The 24742-nt window shown below is 39.0% G+C and overlaps 1 protein-coding gene across 4 annotated transcripts in view; it reads left to right on the top strand.

The window, feature by feature from the left end:
- ADIPOR2 (adiponectin receptor 2) overlaps positions 1-24742 on the top strand; it is a 48765-nt gene that overhangs the window by 18128 nt on the left and 5895 nt on the right. For all 4 annotated transcript variants that reach the window (XM_065841346.2, XM_071817626.1, XM_071817618.1 and 1 more), the window contains exons 2-5: positions 7583-7818; positions 20636-20755; positions 22668-22839; positions 23507-23693. In XM_065841346.2, the coding sequence (XP_065697418.1) occupies positions 7651-7818; positions 20636-20755; positions 22668-22839; positions 23507-23693 (647 nt within the window). In that variant the 5' untranslated portion in view covers positions 7583-7650. The remainder of the gene's footprint in view (positions 1-7582; positions 7819-20635; positions 20756-22667; positions 22840-23506; positions 23694-24742) is intronic.

Below are 24742 nucleotides of genomic sequence, written 5' to 3' on the forward strand. Positions count from 1 at the left end.
CACAGGGTGTATTGAGCCACTTCAGTTTGCTGGTTTGATAGAAGACAATTATCTCATTCTCCTCCCTGGGTTAGCATTTTTCCAGGCTGCCCCTGAGAATGGGTTTTGTCAAACACCAGAGTGCCTTGATGGGGGTGGGCAGCAATGAGAAGTGGGGCTGTTTGCTCACCCAGGGAAGAGTGGGGCTGCTCCCTTGTGGCACTGGCCAGCCCTTAAATCTGCACAGTGATAGCATCTAAGTAAAAAGTTGTCCAAGCACAGCATAAGAAGCACTGAAGGCAACTGTCTTAAATGCTTTCCTGCTTGAAGTTTGCAGGCCAAAATATGTGTATTCCTCTTTGGTTTTACGAATGAGGTGGTGGTGTTTGTTTTTTGTACAGTTGCTTCAGGCCTTGGGGCATCTTCTTGAGTTATAAAAGGTCTCACTTGCGTTTCTAGAGAGACTCAAACCTGTGTTTCCTAGGAGGCGGGTGGTGTATCTGCCTGGGTAGAGGAATGTTTTGCTCTTGATCTTTGTGCCATTTACATTCTCACACAAATGCGTGTGTGTTTTTTTGTTCTTTTAATGTTTTTTGTTTGTTTTTGTTTTGTTTTTTCACTCAACAGTTCTTCTGTGAATCTGATGTCTTTAAGGCAGTAGTTAAAAGGATATATTCTAAATTTTCACTGAAGAGGAGAGTAATGTCTAATTCCAGTCTTTCACTTTAGACAGTCTGTGATCTGAAGTGCTACTAACAAAAACCAACTGCATCTTTTGATTGTTGGCAACTGTGAAGTAAGTTGGTGTGAGCTAGTAGCATGCCATAGAAATAAAATCATGAAAGGGCACGAAATTGGAACATTTCTCACTTGGAGAAGCAGAGCCATTTATTGAAAAATGAACAGAAAACAATTTTTCCAGGTCTGGGTTGTGGATTTTTGTGGAACGTGACGTGAAAAGAATTCCTGTTTCTTCTTTTGTGCTGTTTTTGTGACAATTGTCTTGGTTTTGGTTTATTGAAGAGTAGAACTAATTCACAGCAGTCATCCAGTCTGTAACAGCCGGACATTGTGCGTGGGGGTGGGCCAACTGCTGACATAACACTTAACCCAGTTACAAAACTGAGGTTCAATTTGCAGTACAAATTGGACAAATGTTGTAACAATGTAATGGGATCCTCTGAAATGGAAGCATTTTGGTAATGGAGGCAGGCTGCTGGCTTGTTCCCTTTCTTTGGATCCAAACGCATCAGAATGTGCTTGATTGTTTGCCTCTGCGGCCTGCTGTGAAATAGCTGAGGCTGAAGTGTCCAGTGACAGTTTACAAGTTACAAAGGCAGCTTTTTGGCCACTGACCCTCTGCGGGAGTCTAATCTTTGTTTTGTAGATGTCTCTTTATCTAGGGAAATTACATCTAAGAGAAGAGGTGCTGGATTGCTTCCTCATTGTTCCACATTGTTCAAGATGACTTCCAAAGAATTTTTACAGCCTGATTCATACTCTTCCTTTAGGGTACTTTGAGAAAACACGGTTTTCTGTGATTTTCCTCCTTCCCCTGTTAATACATACCCTTGTTTGCTTTGGTTTTGACAGTAGTTTTAGAGAATATTTGGAATATTGCTATGGATATTTAACTCTTTCATTCAAAAGAGCTCAATCACTGAACGACTGAAAAAAGGTAAAAATCCCTTATTTCAAGTTACATTATCAAATCTTTCAGCATTACTGTTTGTTTAACTTTTTAGCTTGTGGCCTTCCAACTTAGTGGCAATTCACAAATCTACTTAAAGTGTATGGTTTTCTTATCTCTTCTGCTTTACATATAATGAAAAAAAATCAGCCAACCAGTGGATACCCCATAAGTGACCCAGTATGGGTTAGCTAGGCCACATGTATGGGTGACACTCAGTCTCTTAACTCATGTGACACAGTGCTCACTGTCTGACTCCCTCTTTCCCTTACCCAAACTGCATATGTCTGCCTTGTGTTGGCACTGGTGCTTGCCCAGTTTCCCCAATTGAGTACCAGTACTGGTGCTAGGGAGTAAGGGAACCAGACTGATGATAGGGTGATGCCACTGTCACCTGAGAATAATTCAAGCTCTTGTGTGATGTTAATGAACACTATTGGTGTTATTATACCATTTGGGAGGAATTGCTTCTGACAGAACCTTTCTACCACAAGACAGTAGAAATACAATGTCAAGAAAGCTGTGTTTTGGTTAGTATACCTTATTTCGGTCAAGGTAGCCAGAGTCAACCATTTTGTAGGCAAAAATTCCACTCCATCGATCTATATAAGCTTTCTTCTTAGCACAAATGGTCTGCCCATGGGTTGTACTGGAAGTACCTTGCCATTTGTACCTGTGCTAATAGTTATGCAAGTGGATTGTGCCTATTCTGTTACTAAGGCCTAGTCTAAACAACTTTGGATTCAGTAGTGATTTTCAACTGGTAGGTGGTTTGCTGTTCAATTAGCTTTGTCATTTTACTGGCATGGATGTAGTTTGCCAACTAATAATGCAGTTGTAGCAGTGAGGGTACATGGACGCAGGCAAGGCAAAGTTTGTAGATTGAAGTAGTGTCTTTTACAAGACTTTTCAGGAACTCACACCCTTCATTAAACATTAATGAATGTTCCGAGAAACAGTGTAGCCTGAAATTTTCATTATGGCCTTTTCTTCTTTTGATAACTGAGTTCTATGAGGGAGAATGAGCTAATTTTATGAAGACTTGTCCAGTGTGTATACAATGCTTATGCCAGTATATGGGATGCTTAGAAGAGGATTAGCAAGGAAAGAGCATACAGTGGATGCCAGTGCCTTTCTGAACAGGAATGTTTCTATCAGGAAGGCTGTTGGTCAATGAGAGGGGAGTGGAGGGGGATGCCGTTTTCATTCTTCTAGATACCAGCTACAGACAGAACAAAATAGCTTTGAAGGGATCGTTCTTGTGTTGCTTACAGAGAGCCCTACTGGGAATAGCTGGATGCTGGATTGCTTTGCCTAGGGATAGTGGGAGGTAGTCTGACCATCTGGGACTCTGTTTCATCCTAAAAAAAGAGTTACAGGTCTCTTAAATTTAACTACAAACACTACTCTTAGCATGCTTTTGTTGCTTTGCTGCCATGTGGCATTGCCTAGCTTGGGTAGAAAACCAGTCGTCATGCCAGGTGAATTGTGGGAGGTTAGGAGGCCTGTATCGCTTATCCTGGAGAATATCCAGGAAGATCTTACAAAGAATAGTAGCATCATCCTGTGGTGCTTAAGTTTGTGTAAATACTTTTACCTTGTCATCTTAAGGAGCAAAACAGTGTCCCATATGTGCTCTGTAATTGTGGATGTTGACTCCTCCAACACTGCACAATGGTGCTGAACTGCTGAAATATTTTTGCCTTCTGATTATGTTTTCAGAAAGACGATGAGTATCTGTCTACAGACTGAAACAGGCACTGACTCTTGTTGCTGTGGGGTTGACTTCTTCTGAACTGGGGTGGAGTGACCACTTGGGAGTGATGACCACTTGGGCTTTACAGGTTGTGTGGTGGCAGCAGCATATTAAGTCAGCTAATGGAGTGCCGCATTTTGTGTTTATAAACTGTTTAGAACTATGGTAGTATTAAAATGGTAAGTCCTTTCTAAAAGCTAATTTAGCCTTTAGAAGTTTTCTATTTTAAAAATAAAACCCAACAAACCAAACTCTGTAGTTGCTTTTCTCAGCTCATTTTAAACACAACAGGAACTGACCGATTGATCTAGATGCTGATATTATGCTTATTATATCTGCAATCATTAAGCAGATTTAAAGTTGTACATCACAACTTCCTCTTTAAGCTAATTTTAATGAAAGCTTTTAATTTGTAGGCTGTAAAAAAAAAAAAGTGAAATGACTTAAATATAAGATTTATAATCTCAGTGAAACACAAAACAGTCTCTTCCAAGACCGCAAATGTTCTATAACTTTCAGTTTTCCGGTTTTTGTTTTCAGGAACTGCCTAGTCTTAGAGACAGAATGGGCGATAAGTCTCTTAGTTCACAGTGTTTCAACCATCGTCTTCTGGCTAGATGCTACTGACCATACTTCCTATTTTCTTAGGAAAAGGTCATCCTAGTCATTCAAACCCTTCACAGAACTGTGGCATGATAGAAACTTTATAATAGAAATTAAAGACCATCTATGTCTTCCCTGTTCATAATCTCAGGCTGCTTTCTTTCACATGTGAACGAATAGTTTTGGCTGTTAGTACTTTTCTGCTGGCAATGCCATGTCCCATTCAGGCATGTGGTTTTGGCTTTTGTAGTACATTTTTAAAAAGGACTAAAAACCACTAGTGATGCTTTTGGACTGTCTTTTGGCTTGCTTACCTTTGTATGCTCAGTAGGGTCAAACATATTTAGCACTAAAAGGATCCTGCGTGAAGGGCAACATGGAAACATCTTCGTTCATTGAACAGTTCTGCTGTAATGCCAAGAAACAAACACTTCAGTTTGTGCAGAGCTCTGAAGTTCAACTCTGCTGCTGAATGCAAATCTCACTTGCTGGAGGTGAAAGGCATCTGTTTTTAGCCTTAGTGATCACTTGGCAGCAAGTGCTAGTGAAGTAAATCTTCAAGGCCTGATTTAAGAAGTCTCTTGGCATTCTTGTGTTAGAAGAACCTTTTGCAAGCTTCTTGGCCAAGTGTGGTTAAGTGTGTTGTGATGGTTATTACCATATCTCTTTGAGCATTGCTCCCACAATGTCACAAAGGTGACGTAAGGATGTGCACTTAGGCAATATAGCAGGTAATGCAGCACAGAATGGCAATTCTATTGCTAAAAGCTGTTGGAAGGGAAAACTAGTAAAACTTGCTGGTTAAATGTCTAATGCAGATTGAACAATCTGTGAAAATAACTATGGCTATTTCAGCTAACTACCTGTTGGAAATGCATGGAATATCAGGTAGAGGTGTGTAGATGTGTGTTTGTCACCCTCGTTTACAAACAGCTGCTCTGGTTTACTGCATTTATTTGGTTTTAGCTACAGCTTTAAATTGGTACAGTGTACTGTACTGAAATTAGTCTAAGTTGCCTTTTAAATGATGACACCCAATAAGTTTAATTTTAAGCTATAGTTCTCATTGCATATACTTTTCTTTTTTCCCTAGATCAGTTTGGCAATGTGACAATGTCTTCATGTTTCTCACATAAAAATAGAATTGTGAATTGACTGCTTGAAATATGACAAAACCAGTCAAGATTTCAGTTGTTCTGTGGGTTTCTAAATATTTGTTCTTGATCTTAAAATCCATTTGCTCAAGTTCCTCATTGGGCTTCCTGTGTGATTAAACGTTGCCTTAATTCTCATGAGGTGATAGTCCTGTGGCTCTTGTGTTTACCAAGTAAACAGCTGTGGCCATTTTAGATGTTATTCTCAGGTGGAAGTTACTGACCCTATAGTGGAGTTAGCAGGAAGGTGGGCAAACCATCTGCTCTGCTGTCATATTGCAAACTTACCTTCCTGGGTGATTAAGGCAATCTGCCATACTGAACAGACAACTGAGGTATCGTTTGGTTCTGCAAAGTCTGTTACCTGCTCATTAGCAGCTCTCTCATTTGGAGACTGCCAGGCAGCTGAGGGGATATAAGATTACAAACCGCTGCAGCAAAATTATCTGTAGCACATTTGTCAGAGCTAAGAATTATCTTTTAGTGATCATGTGTAAATGAGATTAGTCCCTGAAAGGCAGGAGTACATTATTTATTGGCTTTTTGGAGGTGATATTTTATTACACAACTGCCAATATCAATCCCTCATCTTACATTTTTAATTTGCCCTCCTACATTAAAACAAATTTCAGCATCTTTTATTGGGCACTAAAATTCCAATCTAATTATGCACCCTGGCAAGTTAAAAGTTGTTAGATGGGTTATCTTAATGTTCTGTGTTAGTCACATCCAAGTACTTAAGATGCTACAGTAATAGAATGACACCAAGTGATTAGTATAAAATGAATATATTCTCATTCAAAGAGATTCTGAAGACTTAGCTAAGCACCAAGTCATTCCAATGGTTTCTGGCACTCTGATTTCCAAGTGCTCTGGCTATTGTGCCTCCCAAGGCAACCAGTGTCAATCAGGTATCTCTTGGCTGGCTATTGAAGTGACCACCACACAGTGATGTACAAGCAATGTGGTTTAACCCCAGCCAGCAATGAAGTACCACACAGTCATACATTCACTCCTCACTGTGGGATGGATGAGAGAATCAGAAAAGTAAAAGGAAGAAAACTTGTGGGTTGAGATAAAGACAGTTTAATAGGGAAAGCAAAAGCTGCACACACAAGCAAAGCAAAGCAAGGAATTCATTCACCACCTCCCATGGGCAGACAGGTGTTCAGCCATCTCCAGGAAAACAGGGCTCCATTGTGTGTAATGGTTACTTGGGAAGACAAACACCATCACTCTGAACATCCCCCACCTTCCTCCTTCTTTCCCCACAATACATACTGAGGATGACATCATATGGTATGGAATATCCTTTTGGACAGTTTGAGTCAGCTGTCTTGCCTGTGCCCCTTTCCAGCTTCTTGAGCACCTGCAATCTTTTGGCTGAAAAGTCCTTGACTTGATATAAGCATGGCTTGGCAACAGCCAAAACATCAGTGTGTTATCAACATTCTTCTCATACTGAATCCAAACCACAGCACTATACCAGCTACTGGGAAGAAAATTAACTATCCCAGCTGAAATCAGGACAAGGTACCAAATAATACTCTTGGATGAGGGCTCTGATATAAGAGGTTGTCATTACGGGGATTTTCAGAAAATTACCTGATCTTTAGCATCTTGAGTAAAATTTACCCCAAATCCTTACTGCAGCATTCCATGTGTAAAATATAGTTACTTTTCTGAGTAGAAAGCATGGTTTATGGTTTTCAGGGGGAATTCTCTGTTTCTGACTGCTGTGATGGAATGAATGGTGTTTAAATCTGTCTAGTCTAATTCCTTATACAAGTGAAGTGTCAGACCCATTGCTGGCAGTAATTGTGAACATGTTAATTTAAGCAAGGAAAACATAATAACCATGTGTACTAGTGCCCTCCTTGCATTTTGTCTGAAGTTAGTTGCTGTTTGAGCTCTGCTTGCTTGTTGCTACCAACCAGTACTTAGTGTCCTAGTTTTGATGAAACCTATCCCAGATGATTGAGCTTGGGTATGAGCTTCATACCCACAAAAAGCTGATAATTATAGAGTGCCTATGATAAGCAGTTTATTTGTAAATAGTATTATCAGCCCAGTGTTTGCAACATTGTAAAAATAAAAATAATAATTTATAAAAACATCAATGTGCTTTTGTGAATTTACTGTTTATGGAGCTTACTTTCTATCATCTTTCAAAGTTGTGTTTAACTTGTGTTAGGATACAAAAGTATTAGTGGTCACAAGATGTAAATTCTTTGTCTCTCAGTGTAGAAGTCTGTATAATTGATTCTGTGGGAGTTTGGGCACATATAAAGGCAGTTGTCATAGCTGTTTGGTAGCTTTTAAGCACGTTACTCTTCCAACCAACTCTTACACTCTTTATTTTTCACTTCAGTTTAGTTATACAAACTGTTTGTCTTGCAGAGCCAACACATAATCAGCCAAACTGAACCAAGAGAAAGCAGAATATTTGAGAAGGCTCCCAGCATCTCATGAATGAACTAACGCAACTCGATAATGCTGGTTCTCCAGAGCCAGGTCTACGACTCAGAAAAGGACACATGTCTGACACCGCAACAGCACAGGCAGCCTTTGAAGAGGACAGCTCTGAGCAGCAGCTTCTTCTAGTGGAGCCACCCTTGTCTTCTGACCAGGATAATGTAAGTTATATGATTATCTATTGGTTTTGCTTGGGAAAATGGGGGACTGGACTAGATGATCTTTCGAGGTCCCTTCCAATCCCTAGCATTCTATGATTTGGTGCTTGAGGTAAGTTCCAGAAATGTGAACCATGAGCCTACGGCCTCTTTCTGTCTGCTGAATAATTGTAAAAAAAAAAAAAAAAAAACCACCAGAAAGATGTCAGAAGTATTCATTTGAATGTATGGGAACTTAGGTGACAAGATGGGGTGTAAGTTTAAGTTTACCAGCTTTGTGGTTTTTATTCCCTCCTCAAAAAAATGGGATTCATAATGGTTTGTTCTGTACTGAGATGATGTTCATACCAAAGCTTTTTGTTCTGTAACTTCAGATTAATCATAAGTAAAAGTAGAAGATATATTGACTCTGGCTGATTGTAGTCTGAACCTTGGCTAATTGCTGTTGTTTTAGAGATTAGGACAGAAAAATCTGTTTGCAAGCATTCCTGTTGGAAGAATGGCCATACTGAATTAGACCAAACCTCTATAGTGTGCAATATCCTACCTCAGAGAGTAGCCAGTTGCAGACTCATAAGGAAGAGTAAAGGGATCGGGAAGCATGTTGTGTTACTTCCCCAGGACGCTCTCCCAGCCTTTAGTGATTGGTGGCTCACAGATTTCCAGAGCCAGTGGCAATGTTTTTGAATTTTGAGTGCATGTTCTGCACAGTCACAACATCCTGTGGGAAGGAATTCCACAGCTTAAATAGGTGTTGTATGAAGGTAATGTCCAAGCATTGGACAAAAGTACCTTCTGGTTAGAGTGTTTGAGAACTGTAATTAATGCTTCTCCCAAGATATATATAGATGGGTATCATCATAGTTAAGTGGAACAGGTGTTCATCTTAAGCTCACTATTAAATTTATCATGACTTAATGAGTTTACTGTATCAACTCAGTTACAGCAACTGTGTGGTTTTAGCCAGGAGCAAAAACATGCTGATGAGACTTAATGTAGCCTTCAGGGCAGAAGAGTTGGGCTGTTGGTGTAAATTGCATTTGCCACAGATTCTGAGTGTGGGCATGGACCACTATTGTGGTTCAGCTGATGTGAGAACCTGTCTTTAATAGTTTGAGCCCTTGTGGAATTTAGTTTTAAGTCTCCTTGTAATGAGAAGTCAGAACAGGTATTAATGGCTAAAAAGCCAAGCCAATGCACTGGAAGTTGTACGCTCCTGTAACTTCTATAGGATGTTCTCAGTATCATGGTAATAGGAAATACAGTAGGGTTTTTTTTGCGTTATGTGGGAAGTCATAAAGCACGTATATAAGGTGTGAAGTGTTAGCCAATAGCTGAATTTGCTGAGGTTAAAAACAAGAAAAGTTGAGTTGTACTAGTGGATATTTTGGATGCACATATGTTTACCTTTTTTTTTTAAGGCCATTTTCATTCTTGTCTCTGACTTTCCTGGTTGAATAATGTTAGTTGCCTGTTGCCTGAAGATGGAATAGCTAAGGAAAAGCCCATGACTGATTATGACCTATAATTCTTTCTGTACCTTTGCTTAGCTAAACAGAAATTATTTGGATGAGTCAGTGTTCTAGAATTTTGGAAATGAAATAGTTAAAGTACTCTCATTCTCTCTTCTGTTTGTTTTTTCTGGCATTCTTAGCATGTGTTAATATTTTCTTGTTTGTTTGCTTTCATCCTTATGACAAAAGTATGTGTTTCTTTTACTTTGGCTCACTACAAATATTTAGCTTTCCTGTATTTGTCTTCTCTTTTTCCCAGTCTCTTAAAAAGCTGCCACAGAAATTTGGTTTTGCCATTTGGACCTTGCTGTTCTATCTCAAACTGCATCACTTTCTCTGCATTACATGGCTTCCTGCTTGTTTGACCTTTTTTCAGCCTAAACTTTTATTGCTGTGGTATCTTTACTTTTTTTTTTTTCTTCTTAAAAGGCTGAATAATTGATGCTTCAGATGGAGCATCCCAAAACGCTCTGCTGTCAAAAGAACCAATATTGTTTTGCCAAATGGCCTTTATTATGTGGCATACTGCAGTATTCTAAATAATCTGAAAAAAAACATTATGCTATGTATCTTCCTCTGTCTTGTATAAGCCTCAGCACAGCTGTTACTCAAATGCCAGCTAGGATTCACTTTTTTGCTGTACTATACATTCTGGCTACGTGCAGCTGCCTCAGTAGAAATGACTTACTAGTTCAAAAGTGTGATTTTCCTCTGGTTTTGAAGAAAGTCCTGTTTAGATAACAGTAATTTGCTCTTCTGTAGGTGGCAATAGTACTTGGGCACACAAGCTAAACATAGCCTTATAAAAGGACTCCAAGTGGTGCCAACTCTACTAGTATTCTAGTGGCTAAATGCAACCATGTTGAAGCTGATGATAATGATTAAGGAATTATTATTTTGGAGAAGGAAAATGGATGAGGGCTGTCTTGGTGGTAGAACAAACGTGATCATTTAATATGCTTTTAAATGCTTCTGCTTATGACAAGCTAATTGTATTAACTTTCTTGAATGTCGTAATATAGGTGTATTCTAACAGATGCTATACTTCCCCAAAATGTACTGGGCCTAAGACTTGAGATATTAGCTTAAGAAGAAAAAAAAAAAAAAAAAAGAAAAGCTTGTATTTTATCCTGTGATAATATTGCATTGCCTAGTTTTTGTGTTGCCTATTAGCCTATTTATATCATTGCAGTTCCTTTATTTATATAAAATCTGCTCCGGACTCCGCTTTAGAAGATTCCTTTTCCTCTGCCTACTTGCATATCCACTTTCTGTTCCACCTGTAGGAGGAAGCATTCTGAACTCTTAAGTAGTAGTAGTTGCTTTTGATGAATTATTTTGATAGTATTTCCTAAGGAGGTGTGTGGACGCATACTATTGTATTGTTCAGAATTATTTTCCATCTACCCCACAGCTTGCATTATATGCTATTTTTTTTGTTCTGTTTTGTTTTTGTTTTGTTTTTTAAATGAGGCCTTTGTCCCTGGCACCAGTAACCTGCCTGGGTGGTTGCATTGAAGATCCTACTTGCTGTAAATTGTGGTATTCGCTGAATACATGTAGCAAAGATTTACTAGCTGTATTGAGCATGCTTATCCTAAATAATAATAAAGCAGCTGCGTTTGTCTGCCAGTGCTGTTAATCTGTGCTGTAATCTTATAATGATGCTTATAAGAAGAGATGGGTCATGTAAAATCAATATCCTTTTACACCTGTATTTTATCCCGTATCTCTGTTCTCTCCTAGAGTGCATATTTGTTCTTGCCTTATCACCTCTTTTAAGGATCTGTTCTAAAGAATAGGTAGACATGTTGCTATCTTGTTTAAACATACAATTAGTGTAGCGGCAGATGAGTGGTGTGCTTTCTGTGACTTCGAGAGATAGTGACCATTTATCTGCATGTTGAGGATTTAGTGCTGAGAAGAGGATCAGGCAAGCTGCATAAATATTCACTTTCAGCAGTTTAAACTTCTTTCCCTTCTCTAGTTTGCATGTGCTGTGTATGTGCTGATAAGGCATTTTTCAGCAGGTGCTTCCCTCCTGTAGCATGCTGGGTTGCCTAGCCTTTGGGACATAATCTTTCCTCCTGTTCTAGTGTTTGTGTCTCAACCACCTTTGTAATTCAAGCATTGATAGTTCCACAGGAAATATCTCTTGCTGTGGCTTTGTTAAGATGACATAGTCAATCAAATGCATGTGGCTTCTTATAATCTGATGAATGGGTTCTTTATAGTGCCCTAAAAACCTGTGTTTGAGTCTTTTCTTTTATACTTTAACCTGTCAATGACAGGAGGCAAATGAAAGAACCATTTTCTCTGCCTTTATTTCAGTCATCAGGCTTTCATGTTCCTGAATGACGGCTCCTTTTATGCAGTTGAGCTGTGTTGCGTAGTCGTCCTGTGTGGCACCAAAATGCGCCCATGGAGACCTGTTGCTCTGAAATATTTGATAACTTCTAGTAGAGGTCTAGAAGGGATATGTAGCTCTCAAGTCATCTGAACGGACAGAAGAAATTTGGGAAAATACTCATCCGTGTTGCTTCTCAGGGAGCATGGGTTTTGACTTCCAGTGGAACTTAACTTGACCTCTGGCAAATTTCATGATATGTGTGTGTAGCTGCAACTCTGTCTAGAGCATAAATAACAAAGTGACTTGAAGGGGGGAGGTAGAAGGGTATAACAGATTTTCAGGTACAAAAGAGAAGTTTTAGAATAATTGGAAGGTGAGCAAATGGCTCAAGACTTTTAACTTGAATCATAGAACTTGCTCGAAGCCTTTTCTGTTATGAGAAGTGTGTATGTGTTATCTGCAAAAAACAGGCTACAAAACTAGTTTTGGTATTTACAGAAGGGTGCATATAGATTCATGGAATTGTCAACTTGTCTTTATGGTGCATGCTGAGAGAAAAAGAGTTAGGTGAAGTGTTAAAGGCCAAAGGTAGACATTTGAGTTTTAAGAATGGTCATTCTGGAGCTGATATTCATAAATTCTGATTGCCTTAATTCTTGTCCTTGCAAGTTTCTTGCTCTGTTTGAAACCATATAGCTTTATTTTCAATCTAGCATTTTACTACTGTTAGAGTTATGATTAAAATTTGGCATCTGCTTCTGTATTTGCCTTCTTCCTGCATTGCACTATAGGTTTTGTTTGTAGAGGTTGTGGGAGAGGCCTGGCATAACAGAATTTGAGGTCTTACCAAAACATATTTGTTTTTTTTTTTAAGTAGATTATGTTCAAAATTTGTTTTTCTGTAGACTTCTTCATCACCTCTTCCTTTCTTCCATTTTGCAGCTCTTAGAAAAGAACATTATTTCTTTGAGAGCATGCGAACTGGCATTTTACTTCAGGTCAAAATATGTTAACATCTGAATTTCTCCTTCACTTGTTCTAAGCACTGTAGGTAATGCATATTTTACTCAGACTGCTAGTCACTAAGGCAAGTGCTGGAGTCTAGCCTCTTTTTTTTCTCTTGGTACAGCAAAGTGTTTTTGGTTACACAGAGGAGAATATATCAGAGTATTCCCACTTTAATAGTATGAAGACATGTGATTTGTCCATGGAGATGGTTTCCAGGCTCCACAGGCTTCAGTTGGTTGGATGCTGATGCATCTTTCATCAACAGTTGATGTGCCTGGTTTATTAACAGGCTTTTAGAGGTTGAATGTCTGCAGAAAAGACAGGAGCTATGACCTAGTCAACCATGAGTAGACAGTATTCTGCCCAGAAGGCTGGTAACATGTGGGAAATGGCCATGTCTCTGTGTCTACCCTGGCTCTCAAACTCTCCTGGGAATTAACAAAGTTTTAATAGGTTATGTCTTGTAGAGTTGCAGCTGGGTTCAACTGTCTCCTTTTAGTCTGGAGAGCCTGAACTCTTCGAGAGGGGAGGTGTTGGCACTCTGCTGAGTTTGCTGCCTGCCAGCTGGTTTTGTAACCATTGCTTGCTGTGTTGAAACTGGGAGAGGGAGGGAGCGGTTTTGTTTGTGATTCACTGGCGCAACTGTTTCCCTGAACAAGGGTTAGATTCCATGGTTTTTGCCTTTGTTCTCCTGGAGATCATATCTCCCTGACTTGGGCAGCAATGGGAGACATGACAGCCTTTCACAGTTATACGAGAGAAAAAAATGTTGTTCTGGTGTGTTAACTTGCGTCTTCCTCCGTTTTAGTTTTATTGACTCTGATCTTACATCAAGTTCAGCAGTACACTTTCAGTCTCTGTTTATTTTTTTAACAGAGCATTTGTTTTCCATAAACCCAGCATGCTTGTTTTCTCTTTCTGCTGTCAGAATTAACAACAACAGTAAAGCAGAAAATGGCACATGAGAATCTTTTGGTATATAGGCTTGGCCATTTCTGTAGGCTTGTCACCAAAGTGTATGAATGAGCTGAGCACATGTGGCCATTGAGGTCTTTGGTACTTGTCAAGTACTGGGCATTGACAGAAAACCAGTAGTTGCTACTGCTTAGAGATTCAACAAACCTTTTTCATCTGAAGATATTTAATGAGGGAGTTGTGTCTAATAAGGGTGTATTAGCAAGGTTGCTGAAACCAAAATGTGACTTTGTCCTAGGACTGTTTGCTGAACGAGTGTTTAAAGTTAGTGCTTGTTTTTAATGAGTGCCAGCAAGCAGTCACCCATGACTGGTTGTATAAAACTGTTTCCAAGTGCTATATTAAATGGAGTGTAGCTTTTATAAGAAGGTGACCTACAAAGGAAAATTACTAAACTCCAGGAACCTTCAAGTACTTAACATTTTGACCAATAGGCTGAAAGGGTCTTTGGCACAGTGCTATTGAAAGACTTTTTTTGGTCCTGTGACAGCAAAAACAGCTTCGCACACCCTGTTTAGAGAGTGAATGTAGTTAGCCTTTTGGAAACTCTGGTGTGCCTGTGTTTACAAGCCTGTCAGATTAAGAGAGAATGTAAACTCTAAATGACAAAGCTGTTATTTTAAAGTAACTTGGTATGTGCAGAAGTTAAGGGAAGTCACGGAAATTTTTAAGGTGCTGTGCTTTTCCAGTTAATTAATTACAATCCGAAGAACACAAGCTGATGAAATTCTGAAAAATGTGCAGCAGGCTTTTAGGAGAAATGGCATGGTGTGGCACAGCCTATCAATGCTTTCCTCTTACAAAAGACCTGTTGATAAAAGGTCAGTTGACAAAATGGGCACAGAGGATTTGCTGGAAAAAAGCAATCTGGCTAGCTGAAAAGGATGTTATGGGACTGCGATTAGAAAAATAGCGTTTTTATATTATAGCTTTGAACATATCTTGGCCATTATGCTGAATACTCTTGAGTTACTGAAACTGGCATGCTGCCCCAAGAAACATTAAATTACTTGAATGTCATGTTAAACACTATTAATCATTCATCTGATGAGATCAAGATAAACAAGAGCAAGAACTCCAAGTTCATGTCTAGACTTTGTGACTTCAGTTTAATATGGAGGATAACAGTGGTATTGTAAATGCAGCAACATATGTTTTCTAGCTTGTGTTCTAAGAGAATTGTATGTAAGTACTGAGTCTTATTATATCCCACAATTCAGTGTTAATCAAGACTTTGCTTTTTCTGAAATATCTTGCCTGCATTATAATGATGTGTTCATACCAAGGCAGAGTTCTGTCTGGGGACAGATTAAGAGTGGGGGAGCATCTATCAGTAGCTGAAGGAAGCAAAAACATCAGAACAGATTCAGACTGCATCATACTTTGGAAATTCCTGTGATAGCAGCTTTAGGGCATCAGTGATGACATGATAGTGAATTGGCATCACAAACAGTTGAGCTTTGAGACATGAGAGTTCATTAATTCCAGAGCTTAATACTACATAGGTATGTGCACAGTCAGGCCCTTAAGTAACTGAGTGGTGACTGTCCAAAAAGGAACCCTACAACTGAAGAGTTTTGCCCTTTCTGGGGTCTAGGAGACTTGTATTGAAGTTACTAGTGTTACTGGTTAACATGCACTTCTGATTCTGCATCAAATACCATACATGCAACCAATCAAAACTGTCACATTTCTGCAATTGCAGTCCTGAAAGCTGCTGGAAGTTGTGGAAATACAGCAGCCTGTGAAGTGATTGTTAGTTTTTATTTCCTTAATCCATGGCTAACTAGGTTTTTAGGCCCCATTCTAACTGATGAACACTACAAAAAGGGGACTGCAGATCATTTGACATCCAACTGAAATGTGTTGAAAAGAAACGTGGCCTTGAACATGATCCACAGAAAGTATTTTGTAGTGGTTCTCAGTCAAATGGGAGCTGATGTTCCCTTTGTTTCTCTTGCACTAGCTTGAGATCCTCAAATCCCTTGGTTTTCTGAACCAACTGTAATATCTAATAGGAAGCTTGCCTAGCAAAAACGTGAGTGATTTCTGCCTGATTAGTATTGGATCAGCTAATCAGCCCAAGGATCAAAGGAGTGCCAGAAGCAGTGTAAAGGAAGATCGGGGTGAGGAAGGAGAAGACCACTTTTGGCAGAGTAAACTTTGTAGGTGGTTTCCTTCAAGTCTGACTTATATTTGTTTATGCACTGTACTGAACACAGATTGATGATGCTTTTTAGCAAAACTGCAGTCTGAAGTGATGAACAAGAGCTTGCTTGTCGCCTGTGTGACAGTAGTAGTAGTGGTCCTGTGTAAACCCTCAGTCTTTCTAGAAATCTGTAAACTGACATCGAGAAACCACAGACCTCAAGATACTACACTTCTGTTACTTGAAGTCCAGAGAATACAGCTTTCTCAAAAGTGGGAAAAGGGTTTCTGGAATCTTTTTCTACCATTGTGACTTGACTTCTGACAGGCTTTTCCATAGTAAGGGCATTCATAAACAGTGTATCTGTTAATGGGTTTGAGAGTGAAAGTATAAAAACTGTTAGTCTATGTGAGAAGGACAGGCTGTTGTAGTAGACAAGGGAAGTATATTGCATCTACTAGAGCAGGTTTTATTGCAGTTTTATCTGTAACAGAGTCTTTGGCTGTGTGGTCTGACTTCTTTGGACTGCATTCAGGCAACAAATTCTTGTACTATGTGTAAAGCTTTTTTAAAATTTTCTACAGGTGCTATAAAAGAGTGAGATTTTAATGTTAAACTTACTTAATGATGGGTACAGTGCAATTGGGATCTTAGGTTTCTTTCTCTCGTTTGTTCTGGTGCTCTAAATCTTGCTTTTGGCATTAACCTTTTCTATCCCTACCAAAGCACACGCTGAAATTCTTGTTTAGAAGGTTATCTGTTGCAGGAAGTGTGTTGCCTGGAACTCTGTATGAAGTAGTATATTCAAGTCTAATTTCTACCTCTTCCTTTTATTTTGTTGTCTATCACCATTGTCGCAATAGAATCTGGGAGATATCTCGAAACAAAATGAGTGGCTAAACCATTAAAACTATTTTCTTCCAGCCATTGTCACTTGTCCTTCAGGTTTAGTTTATTCTCTGGTACCATTATTCAACTTGAGATGCATTTATACTTCTGTTCTATGATTTCTGTCTTATTACGTATATGTACTATGTTTGTTGGTGGCTTTAACACTCTATGAATTTGCGAAGGGGTGGGATTAAGACTGGAAGTACTGTGTGTCATTTTCGTAGAATTAAGTGTCCAGACGATTTGGAGTGTAAGTATACAGAAGCCACTATTTCTGATATGTATGAAAGACTGATTCTATGCAGTGCTGCATGTGTGCAGCCGAAAAATGACAGCTGATGATTGCAACAAGTTCGCTTGTTATAAGTGAATGGGGATTTTGATTTCAAGGTAGTCTGAAATGCTCTAAAAACTTCACAGAATTATTTAGTCAAAATTTGAGAAGTCTTTTAAAAGAAATTGAGTGAATTAGATGACCTAAAAGAACATCTGAAACATTAACCAAGTGAAAGTCCTTTTGGCCAATGATCTAGAAATTACAAAGGCAAAAATTATTCTGGAAGCCCTTGGTTCAGGATATACCATACTACACTAAAAGTGGGAGTCCTGAGTTTTGTTCTGGGCTCTCATTTCTTGCATGGTCTTAGGCAAGCAGGAATATTTACCCAACCTGTTCTCCATTTTAAAGTGTGATTCTGTGGACAGAAATTAAAAATAGTTGAAAACGGGTCCTAAAGCCTTTGCTTGGTTACATTTTTGTATTCTAGAATTATTCTTGAATTTCTGGTAAGATCAGCCAAATAAAAGAGACTGTGGTTATCCTAAGATACAAAGGCACTTGTCACAGTGGAAATCTTAGAACAATATGCCTTCTGAACAGAGGAGTGGTATTTTTTCCCTTCAGTCATTGTCTGAAGAACTGAAGGTCAACAGGCTCCTTCAGATTTCCAAATGAAAACTGGCATTGGTGGTGTGCTCCAACTACAGAGTTCCAGCTTCCAAGAAGCACAGTTCACTGTTCTTTCTAATGGGATGTTATGGGAAGCAGTTGAGAGAGGACAGATGTTCCAGAACAGACCTCATTTTGCCTCCTTAGCAAGAAAAGGACTAAGAAGCTGAGCTTTGGTTTTTTTTTTTTTTTTTTTTCCTTGAATGCTAATTTTGCAGTTTGAGGGCAGGAAGGAGATGGTAAAATCAATTCAATTTTCTGGCAGTAATCTGGACTGTATATATGATATGAATTCTTTTTATCACTAAAAGAAGCTCAGTAATGATTTGTTTGTAGGCACATTGCCAAAATGCAAACGATTGGGACTAGTTCATAAATAGCTGTGCTCTTCGAGCTTTACAGTCTGTTCAAATTTAAACCTTCCCATCATTCTAGAAATGGGAGTATGTGGAGGGGGGGAAATGAACATTTTTTGGCTTTGAGTCACTGGGCAGACTGCAATGAATACAGGCTTTGATTCCGTAAGGGACCTTTTTTCCTTCAGTCCACCCAGTTTTATAAATTGATGATTACTAACTTGTTCACCCCATTCCAGCTGGTCGTGATGTGGTGCTGGGGGAGGGAATTCTAGGGTAGCAAAAAGGCATAGCAGTGCTGCTTGTGCCAAGTATGCTGGAACCAAAACACCAGCCTTGCTTTTCCGTTAAGGCATGTTCCTGGAAACCAAAGATTTCTTTGATTTGTAACATTGTGCAGGTTATCACGGGCATCTTACCCAGACCCCCATGGCAGGGGGCTTGGACTAGATGATCTTTAAAGGTCCCTTCCAACCCAAACCATTTTGTGTTTCTGTGACCTTGAGTTAATTATTTATAGTGTTGAAAACTGAGACTCTTAACAAGATAGATCCATTAATAGAAAAAGCCAGTAAAATTGATATGTCAGTGAATGTTCTTGAGTCAGAATGAAACGAAATTTGTTTTTTAGTAACGCACTTTCTGGTCTAACAGAACATGTGCCTATTTTAGAAGGCTATTAAACCTATTTACATCTTGGTGGTGCTTGATGCCTTTCTCAGTAGAATTAAGGGGATAATCTAGACAATGAAAGTGTGTTTAAGACTGTTCTATATTGCTCTAGGATCTGCCTAGAGCTGATCAATATTTATATCAATAATCTGCTGTAAAATATGAAATCATTGCCCAGACTTGCTCAGAGGAGGTGTTGACTGGAATGATAAATGAAGGTGAGTTGATTGTACAAGGAACATGAGCTATGTGCAAAGATTCATTTAGTCAATCAAGTTGTCCTAGGATGCACAAATGTGAGGTCATATGTAAAATGTGAAGGACGTATACTATGTATTGCGTAGCAGAGATCTGCATGCTGTATAAGCAACATTGGGTCAAGATCTATGTGGTGGGGAGACCTCTTCAAAAGGTGAAGCTTCAGTGGCTACTGCAAGTCTCTACTACAACAAGAAGTATTAGCATGTAATTTATCTCTCAAAACACCCTCCCCCCTGCCACCCCCCCCAAATATTGAACCTAGATAAGCTCACTGTAGGTCTGAAGACTTGTCCTTTTATTTATTAAAAAAAAAAAGAAGAAAGTTTTAGGCAGTTTGTTCAGTTAACTTGTTCATGGAAATGGTTAATAAGACTTAATTCTAAGGAGAGAGCTGTAACGTGGGACAAACACATAACCAGATCTGATCTCTGACTCAGTGTTCAGGACATTAACCTTAGCATTACTGATAATAATTTATAAATAAAGTATCTGAGGTTATATATTAGATCTTCAGTCACTTTGGATGGTATTATTGATAAGTAATCTCAATTTTAAAGTTGTTAACCTTCATATGAGGGGGGAGAAGCAGCATTCTGCCTTGTAATATAGAAGAGGCTGGTCTCCATACAGATCGTGGGGCTTTCTTAGCTCACTCATGAGGTGCGTGGCAACTTTCGGCATCAAGCCTGAAGGGTACAAAAGACTAATTCTCTCTTTTCTAGCTTTCTCAAACTTGTACTTTGGAAGCTGCAGTATTGAATGGAGTCTCTGGTGGGCCATGAACATTGTAGTAAACAAATGGGAATCTAGTACTCTTGTGACGCCCACTCCTCCTGCCCCACATTTTTTATAAATGGAAACCTAGTGTATCATAACAATGTGGATGATGTGACAAGTCAGCATAGTTTTAAAAACTACCAAACTTAGTGACTCTTTCCTAGAAAGTTATTAGTGATATGTACTGGTTGAAAGCCAGGCTCAGTGGGGTGTTTTTTTTTGTTTTTATTTTTATAATTCCCTGGTAAACTTTGGGGATACAGATGATTCTTTTCATTTGAATTTTGCTTTAAACTTTTATGTCTGTTGCTGCTTTTCTTTGATAGCTTGTGTTGTATAACTGGCAAAAGTTTCATACTAGTTTCTGGAATACCTTGGAAGTAAAATAAATGAGTAAATGCCTATTACTGAATTATGAGCTGAACAGAAGTGTCAGTTAAACAGAATAGATCTTCAGATTCAAACAAAAATTGAGGCGAAGCATTTATAACAAGGTAAATGTATTCTCCTTTTGGCTTGCCTTTTATTATCCTAAAATGCCAGATAAGTTAGAGGCGTTAAGGCAGGCATAGTGATAATGAAACATAAAATAGGAATTAATCCTTCCCTAGAAGTGGGTAGGCTGCAAGCCTCAGACTCCATATCTGGGCTTTAATGAAGTGTAACTTACAGAAGAATGCTGCTTTCTTCCAAGCCTGGTGAAAACATGTGCAAAATGGTTGAGATGCGAGTTGTTCTCAGATAACGAAGAATGCGATAGTTTTTTGCTGGTTGTTTTGAATTCCTTCCTCAGCACGGTACAAGGAAAGAAGACTTCTTAATTTTCTAAGACCTCAAATCATAGCTTTCTATGGAAAACAACATCACCTTTCTCTGTTCATCTTTCTACAAAACATTTTCTCTGTTTTTTCCCTCCAGTGTTCTGAGGATTCTAAACACAATGATGAGTCACCTCAAGAAGATGAAGGGTTTATGGGAATGTCACCTCTTCTCCAAGCCCACCATGCCATGGAGAGAATGGAAGAATTTGTGTGTAAGGTAAGGGCACGTGGAAACCGCTGAAGTAGTTTCATTTTCTAAGAAAATTCAGAGAGCTGTACCTGCAGCAACTGCACTACTAATGTGAGGTAGAGCAGGTACACATGAGCATCTCTTGTTATAACTATAGCACTACGGTTTCTCAGGATCTCATTCTGTCATAAGTTAATAAATTGTAAAGCATGGACCAAAAGGGATTACAAATGAGACTGTAAATATGATCAGGCAAATGAGGAGTCTCTCTTGAGAAACAGCTGTTAGTGCAAAGCAGAATAAAAGCCTTAGGCTTCCAGTGTTTCTGGTTCAAGGCACTTTCATTTACGAGGTCATTTTTTCCCAGTTTTTTTCAGTCTTGTGAATACTTTGGTTTTTCAGCACCATTTGCATGCATTGTAGAATAAGCTTTGTCTGTTACTCAAAAATAAAACAAGGCATATTAAAAATGTATCTAAGTAAATCTACTGCAGATTTTGTAATTGCTGACCTGGCCCAATTTTTGCTACTTTTTAAAGCCATGGGTCTGTATCAATCTCTGGCCCTTCCTTTCTTGCTCAAAGAAGTGCTGCCCCTTTATATGCTTTTTCCTGCTGGTTTTATGAACTATTCTCTGATGTTTTTACAGAGGGACCCTAATTATTTGGTGGTCTTTTCTGTGTGGTGGGTTTTTTGTTTTAATTTCTTGTTGGGTTTTTTGTTGGTTTGGTTTGGTTTTGGTGGCTTTTTTTTTTTGTGGTTTTATTTTTTGTTCTAAACTATTTATTTTTTCCCCTTTTTATATGTTCTGTAGGGTGGATTGTATAAAATTAATTCCTTCCTGCTGTTTCTACCTCAATTCAAATTTTTGGTTCATGAAGTAAACCAGTTAATTTTCTTGTTGAATGTATTTAAGAACCTTGTCTTCAACTGGGTTGGTAATTCTAATTAGTTTTGTTTTGCTTCCATGAAGGAGTGTGGATAATTGATTTAAAAACTCTGGGCTCTTGTTGAAAATGGAATAAGAATGTAGCTTTTTAAACTTAGTGTTTCAGGATTCTTCAGGCTTGCTCCTGTGTTAATAGCCAGACGACAAATCCAAGGAATACTGCAGACACAACTCCGGTACATAAAGCAATTCCCTGGTGCCCTCTGCTTGGCAGTGCTGCTTCTGAAGCCAAACTGAAGACTACACGTGTCTTATGTTACTGAAGCAGCGCTAAGAAATCCTGTGCACACTTTTTTTCATTTGGGACCAGCTGCAAGAATTAGACATGTACACATATGCGCGCTCTCTCTTTAAAGAAGAAATCTGATGAAATTGAGAGTCATGGATCTGTTGCCTTAACTGATCTCTCCCTATTTGTTTTGGGAGTGTGGGAACTTTTTTTATTCCAACCTGGATAAGGGACTGGCCACTTCTTACAGGACTCTTGCCACTTCATGCTCTCTGGCCCATATTAGTGCTGATGGGTGTAACTTTTTTTGCTAGACTGCCCCAAATGCTAGCAAATATATAGTCAGATTGGCTTGTAGTTAGAAGAAGAGACTTTTACTTATTTATTTATTGGAGAGAACTAGGTGTAGACTTTTTCAATTAAATGGGAAGGATGATTTGTGAAAACAGAATATGGAAATGAATTAAAAGCTCTCCCTTTGTTAGCAGTGAAGAAGCCCAATAGCTTACCTGTTCAATGTAATACTGAAGTTTTTCTTTCTCTGGTGGTGCAGCTCAACTTCATAATCATACCGTTCTGAATAGGGAACAGTGACTTAATTGCATTTCAGATGTAGAGCCTTTTCGCCAGGGATGTCCCATCAGCCGTTTACTGTACTCATAGATTACTCCAACACTTTTACTAATATGGATTTTCTGACTTGTACCATAGAACAGAAGAGCTCAGTTCCCTGCATTTAACTAAAGTCTTGTAACTTCTAGGTATGGGAGGGCCGATGGAGAGTCATTCCCCATGATGTTCTGCCTGACTGGCTAAAGGACAACGATTACCTGTTGCATGGACACAGACCACCCATGCCTTCCTTCCGGGCTTGTTTCAAGAGTATCTTCAGAATACATACAGAGACTGGTAACATCTGGACACACCTTCTAGGTATTTTCCGATTGTTCTATTCTAATTGGTTTGATTGCTCTTTTTCATTGAGAGCAAGGTAGAATGGGGTGGTCACCGTTACCATTCCATTAGTAACCTGTTAAATTAACGGGTTGGTGTCCCTCTCCTAGTTTTATCCCGCCAGAGTTGGATGACACCTCATTAATCATGGTATTCAATGTAAGGGAATGAATTGAAAATTTCCCAATTGTTAATAAATTGCCATTAGATATTCTTTATTCCCAAGTATGTAGGTGTTAATTGAGATAATTTCTTGCTACAGGAACACACTTAAGTTGCACCTTGTATGAGTGATTTTCAATTTGCAAGGAGCATTGAAGGGAAAAAATTCTTTGAACTACGCCTTTCTCTTTTTACATTTTGCAACAGATTTTTTTTTCATTGTTCTTGAATGTCCAATAGGTTGTGGGGCATCATGCAAAACAATTAAAACTAGAGAATCCATGCAAGTCTGTTGCATGGGTTTGAGACAGAAATGGGTTTGGAATGCATAACTGAAATAGGGCAGTACTTTATTTTGCATGTGCACTGCAGGTTTTAATACAGCTTCTGTGTTTAGTGCTCCTGTACATTAAAGTCCTGCTTTTAGGAAGAAAAAGCTTTCAGTATGCATGTACGTAACACCATTCTGCCTTATTTTTTTCAGGATGTGTGTTCTTCCTTTGTCTGGGAATCTTTTACATGTTTCGGCCAAACATGTCCTTTGTAGCACCTTTGCAGGAGAAAGTGGTTGTTGGATTGTTCTTCTTGGGAGCCATACTCTGCCTCTCCTTCTCATGGCTCTTCCACACAGTTTATTGCCACTCAGAAGGTGTTTCTCGGCTCTTCTCCAAGTAAGTGCCTGGAGGACAGGGGTAGGCCAAATAAGAAGCAGGTGGGAAAACAGAGTTGGGATTTATGCCTGGAGCCCAAGTGCAGGAGTTGTTCATTGCATGACTGCATGTACTTTGGAACAGAGTTGAGCAGAGATTAAATGCAGCTTCTTCTAATTACTGTTTGTTTCAGCATGAGCTTCTTGTGCTGTCATTTTAGTCTTAGAACACCTTCATTTTCTACTCTTCAGCGGGCGTGTGCATGCATCTTGCTGCTGCCAGTAATATACCTAGAGCTTAGTTGCAGGACTATGCATTTTTAGTGCAACTGTCACTTCTTGTCATTTCAACTGTCCTGAGTAACTTTGAATCTTAGCAAGAGAGCTCCACAATGTGTATGAAGATGTCTTGGTCTTCTGGTTTTATTATGTGTTCTTTTTTTGACTGACTGCTAAATATCTCCTATTTCCTAAGATTACTCAACCTAGGGTTGTGTAATCTGCAAGACCACCTCTAAAGTAACCCAGCAATTCAAAATTCCTTACTGAAAACTAAACTACATCATCTTTTGTAGAAGCATTTTGTCAGGGTGTGGTAAAATCAGTGCCTGTAGAAATCCCTTTTCTTCACTGGTGTATACAAAAAAACAGTGTAGTTGGAAAATTGGGACATTATTCCCCAGTGGTCACTTAAGCTGATGCCTAACTAACTCACACTTGTCAGATACTAAAGTGTTTGCATTGGCTGTGCTCTCGCAACAGTGTACCCTTTCTTGTGTTCAGAGGACTCATGCTGTTTTTTTTCTTCATCTGAAGCTTAAATCTCAGTTTTCTTCAAAAAGTTTTGGTCTAATGGCTGCTGTATATATTGCTGATGACTGTCCAAAAATGGCCTTACTAGCTGGCTGTCAAGGTAATCCATCACTGTAGGAGGGCTTTGGTGGAAGAGTTGCCATCAGGAAGTAAATTGCAATAGTGAGAATAACTTCATTTTGCAGTGAGAAGTAGACAAGTGGTCTACTGAAGAAGAAAGTGTTGGTATGAGGACTTCTAAAGCTTTCTGTTTCTTAC

Source organism: Patagioenas fasciata, chromosome 1 (genome assembly GCF_037038585.1).
Source record: "Patagioenas fasciata isolate bPatFas1 chromosome 1, bPatFas1.hap1, whole genome shotgun sequence".
NCBI classification, from domain to species: Eukaryota; Metazoa; Chordata; class Aves; order Columbiformes; family Columbidae; genus Patagioenas; species Patagioenas fasciata.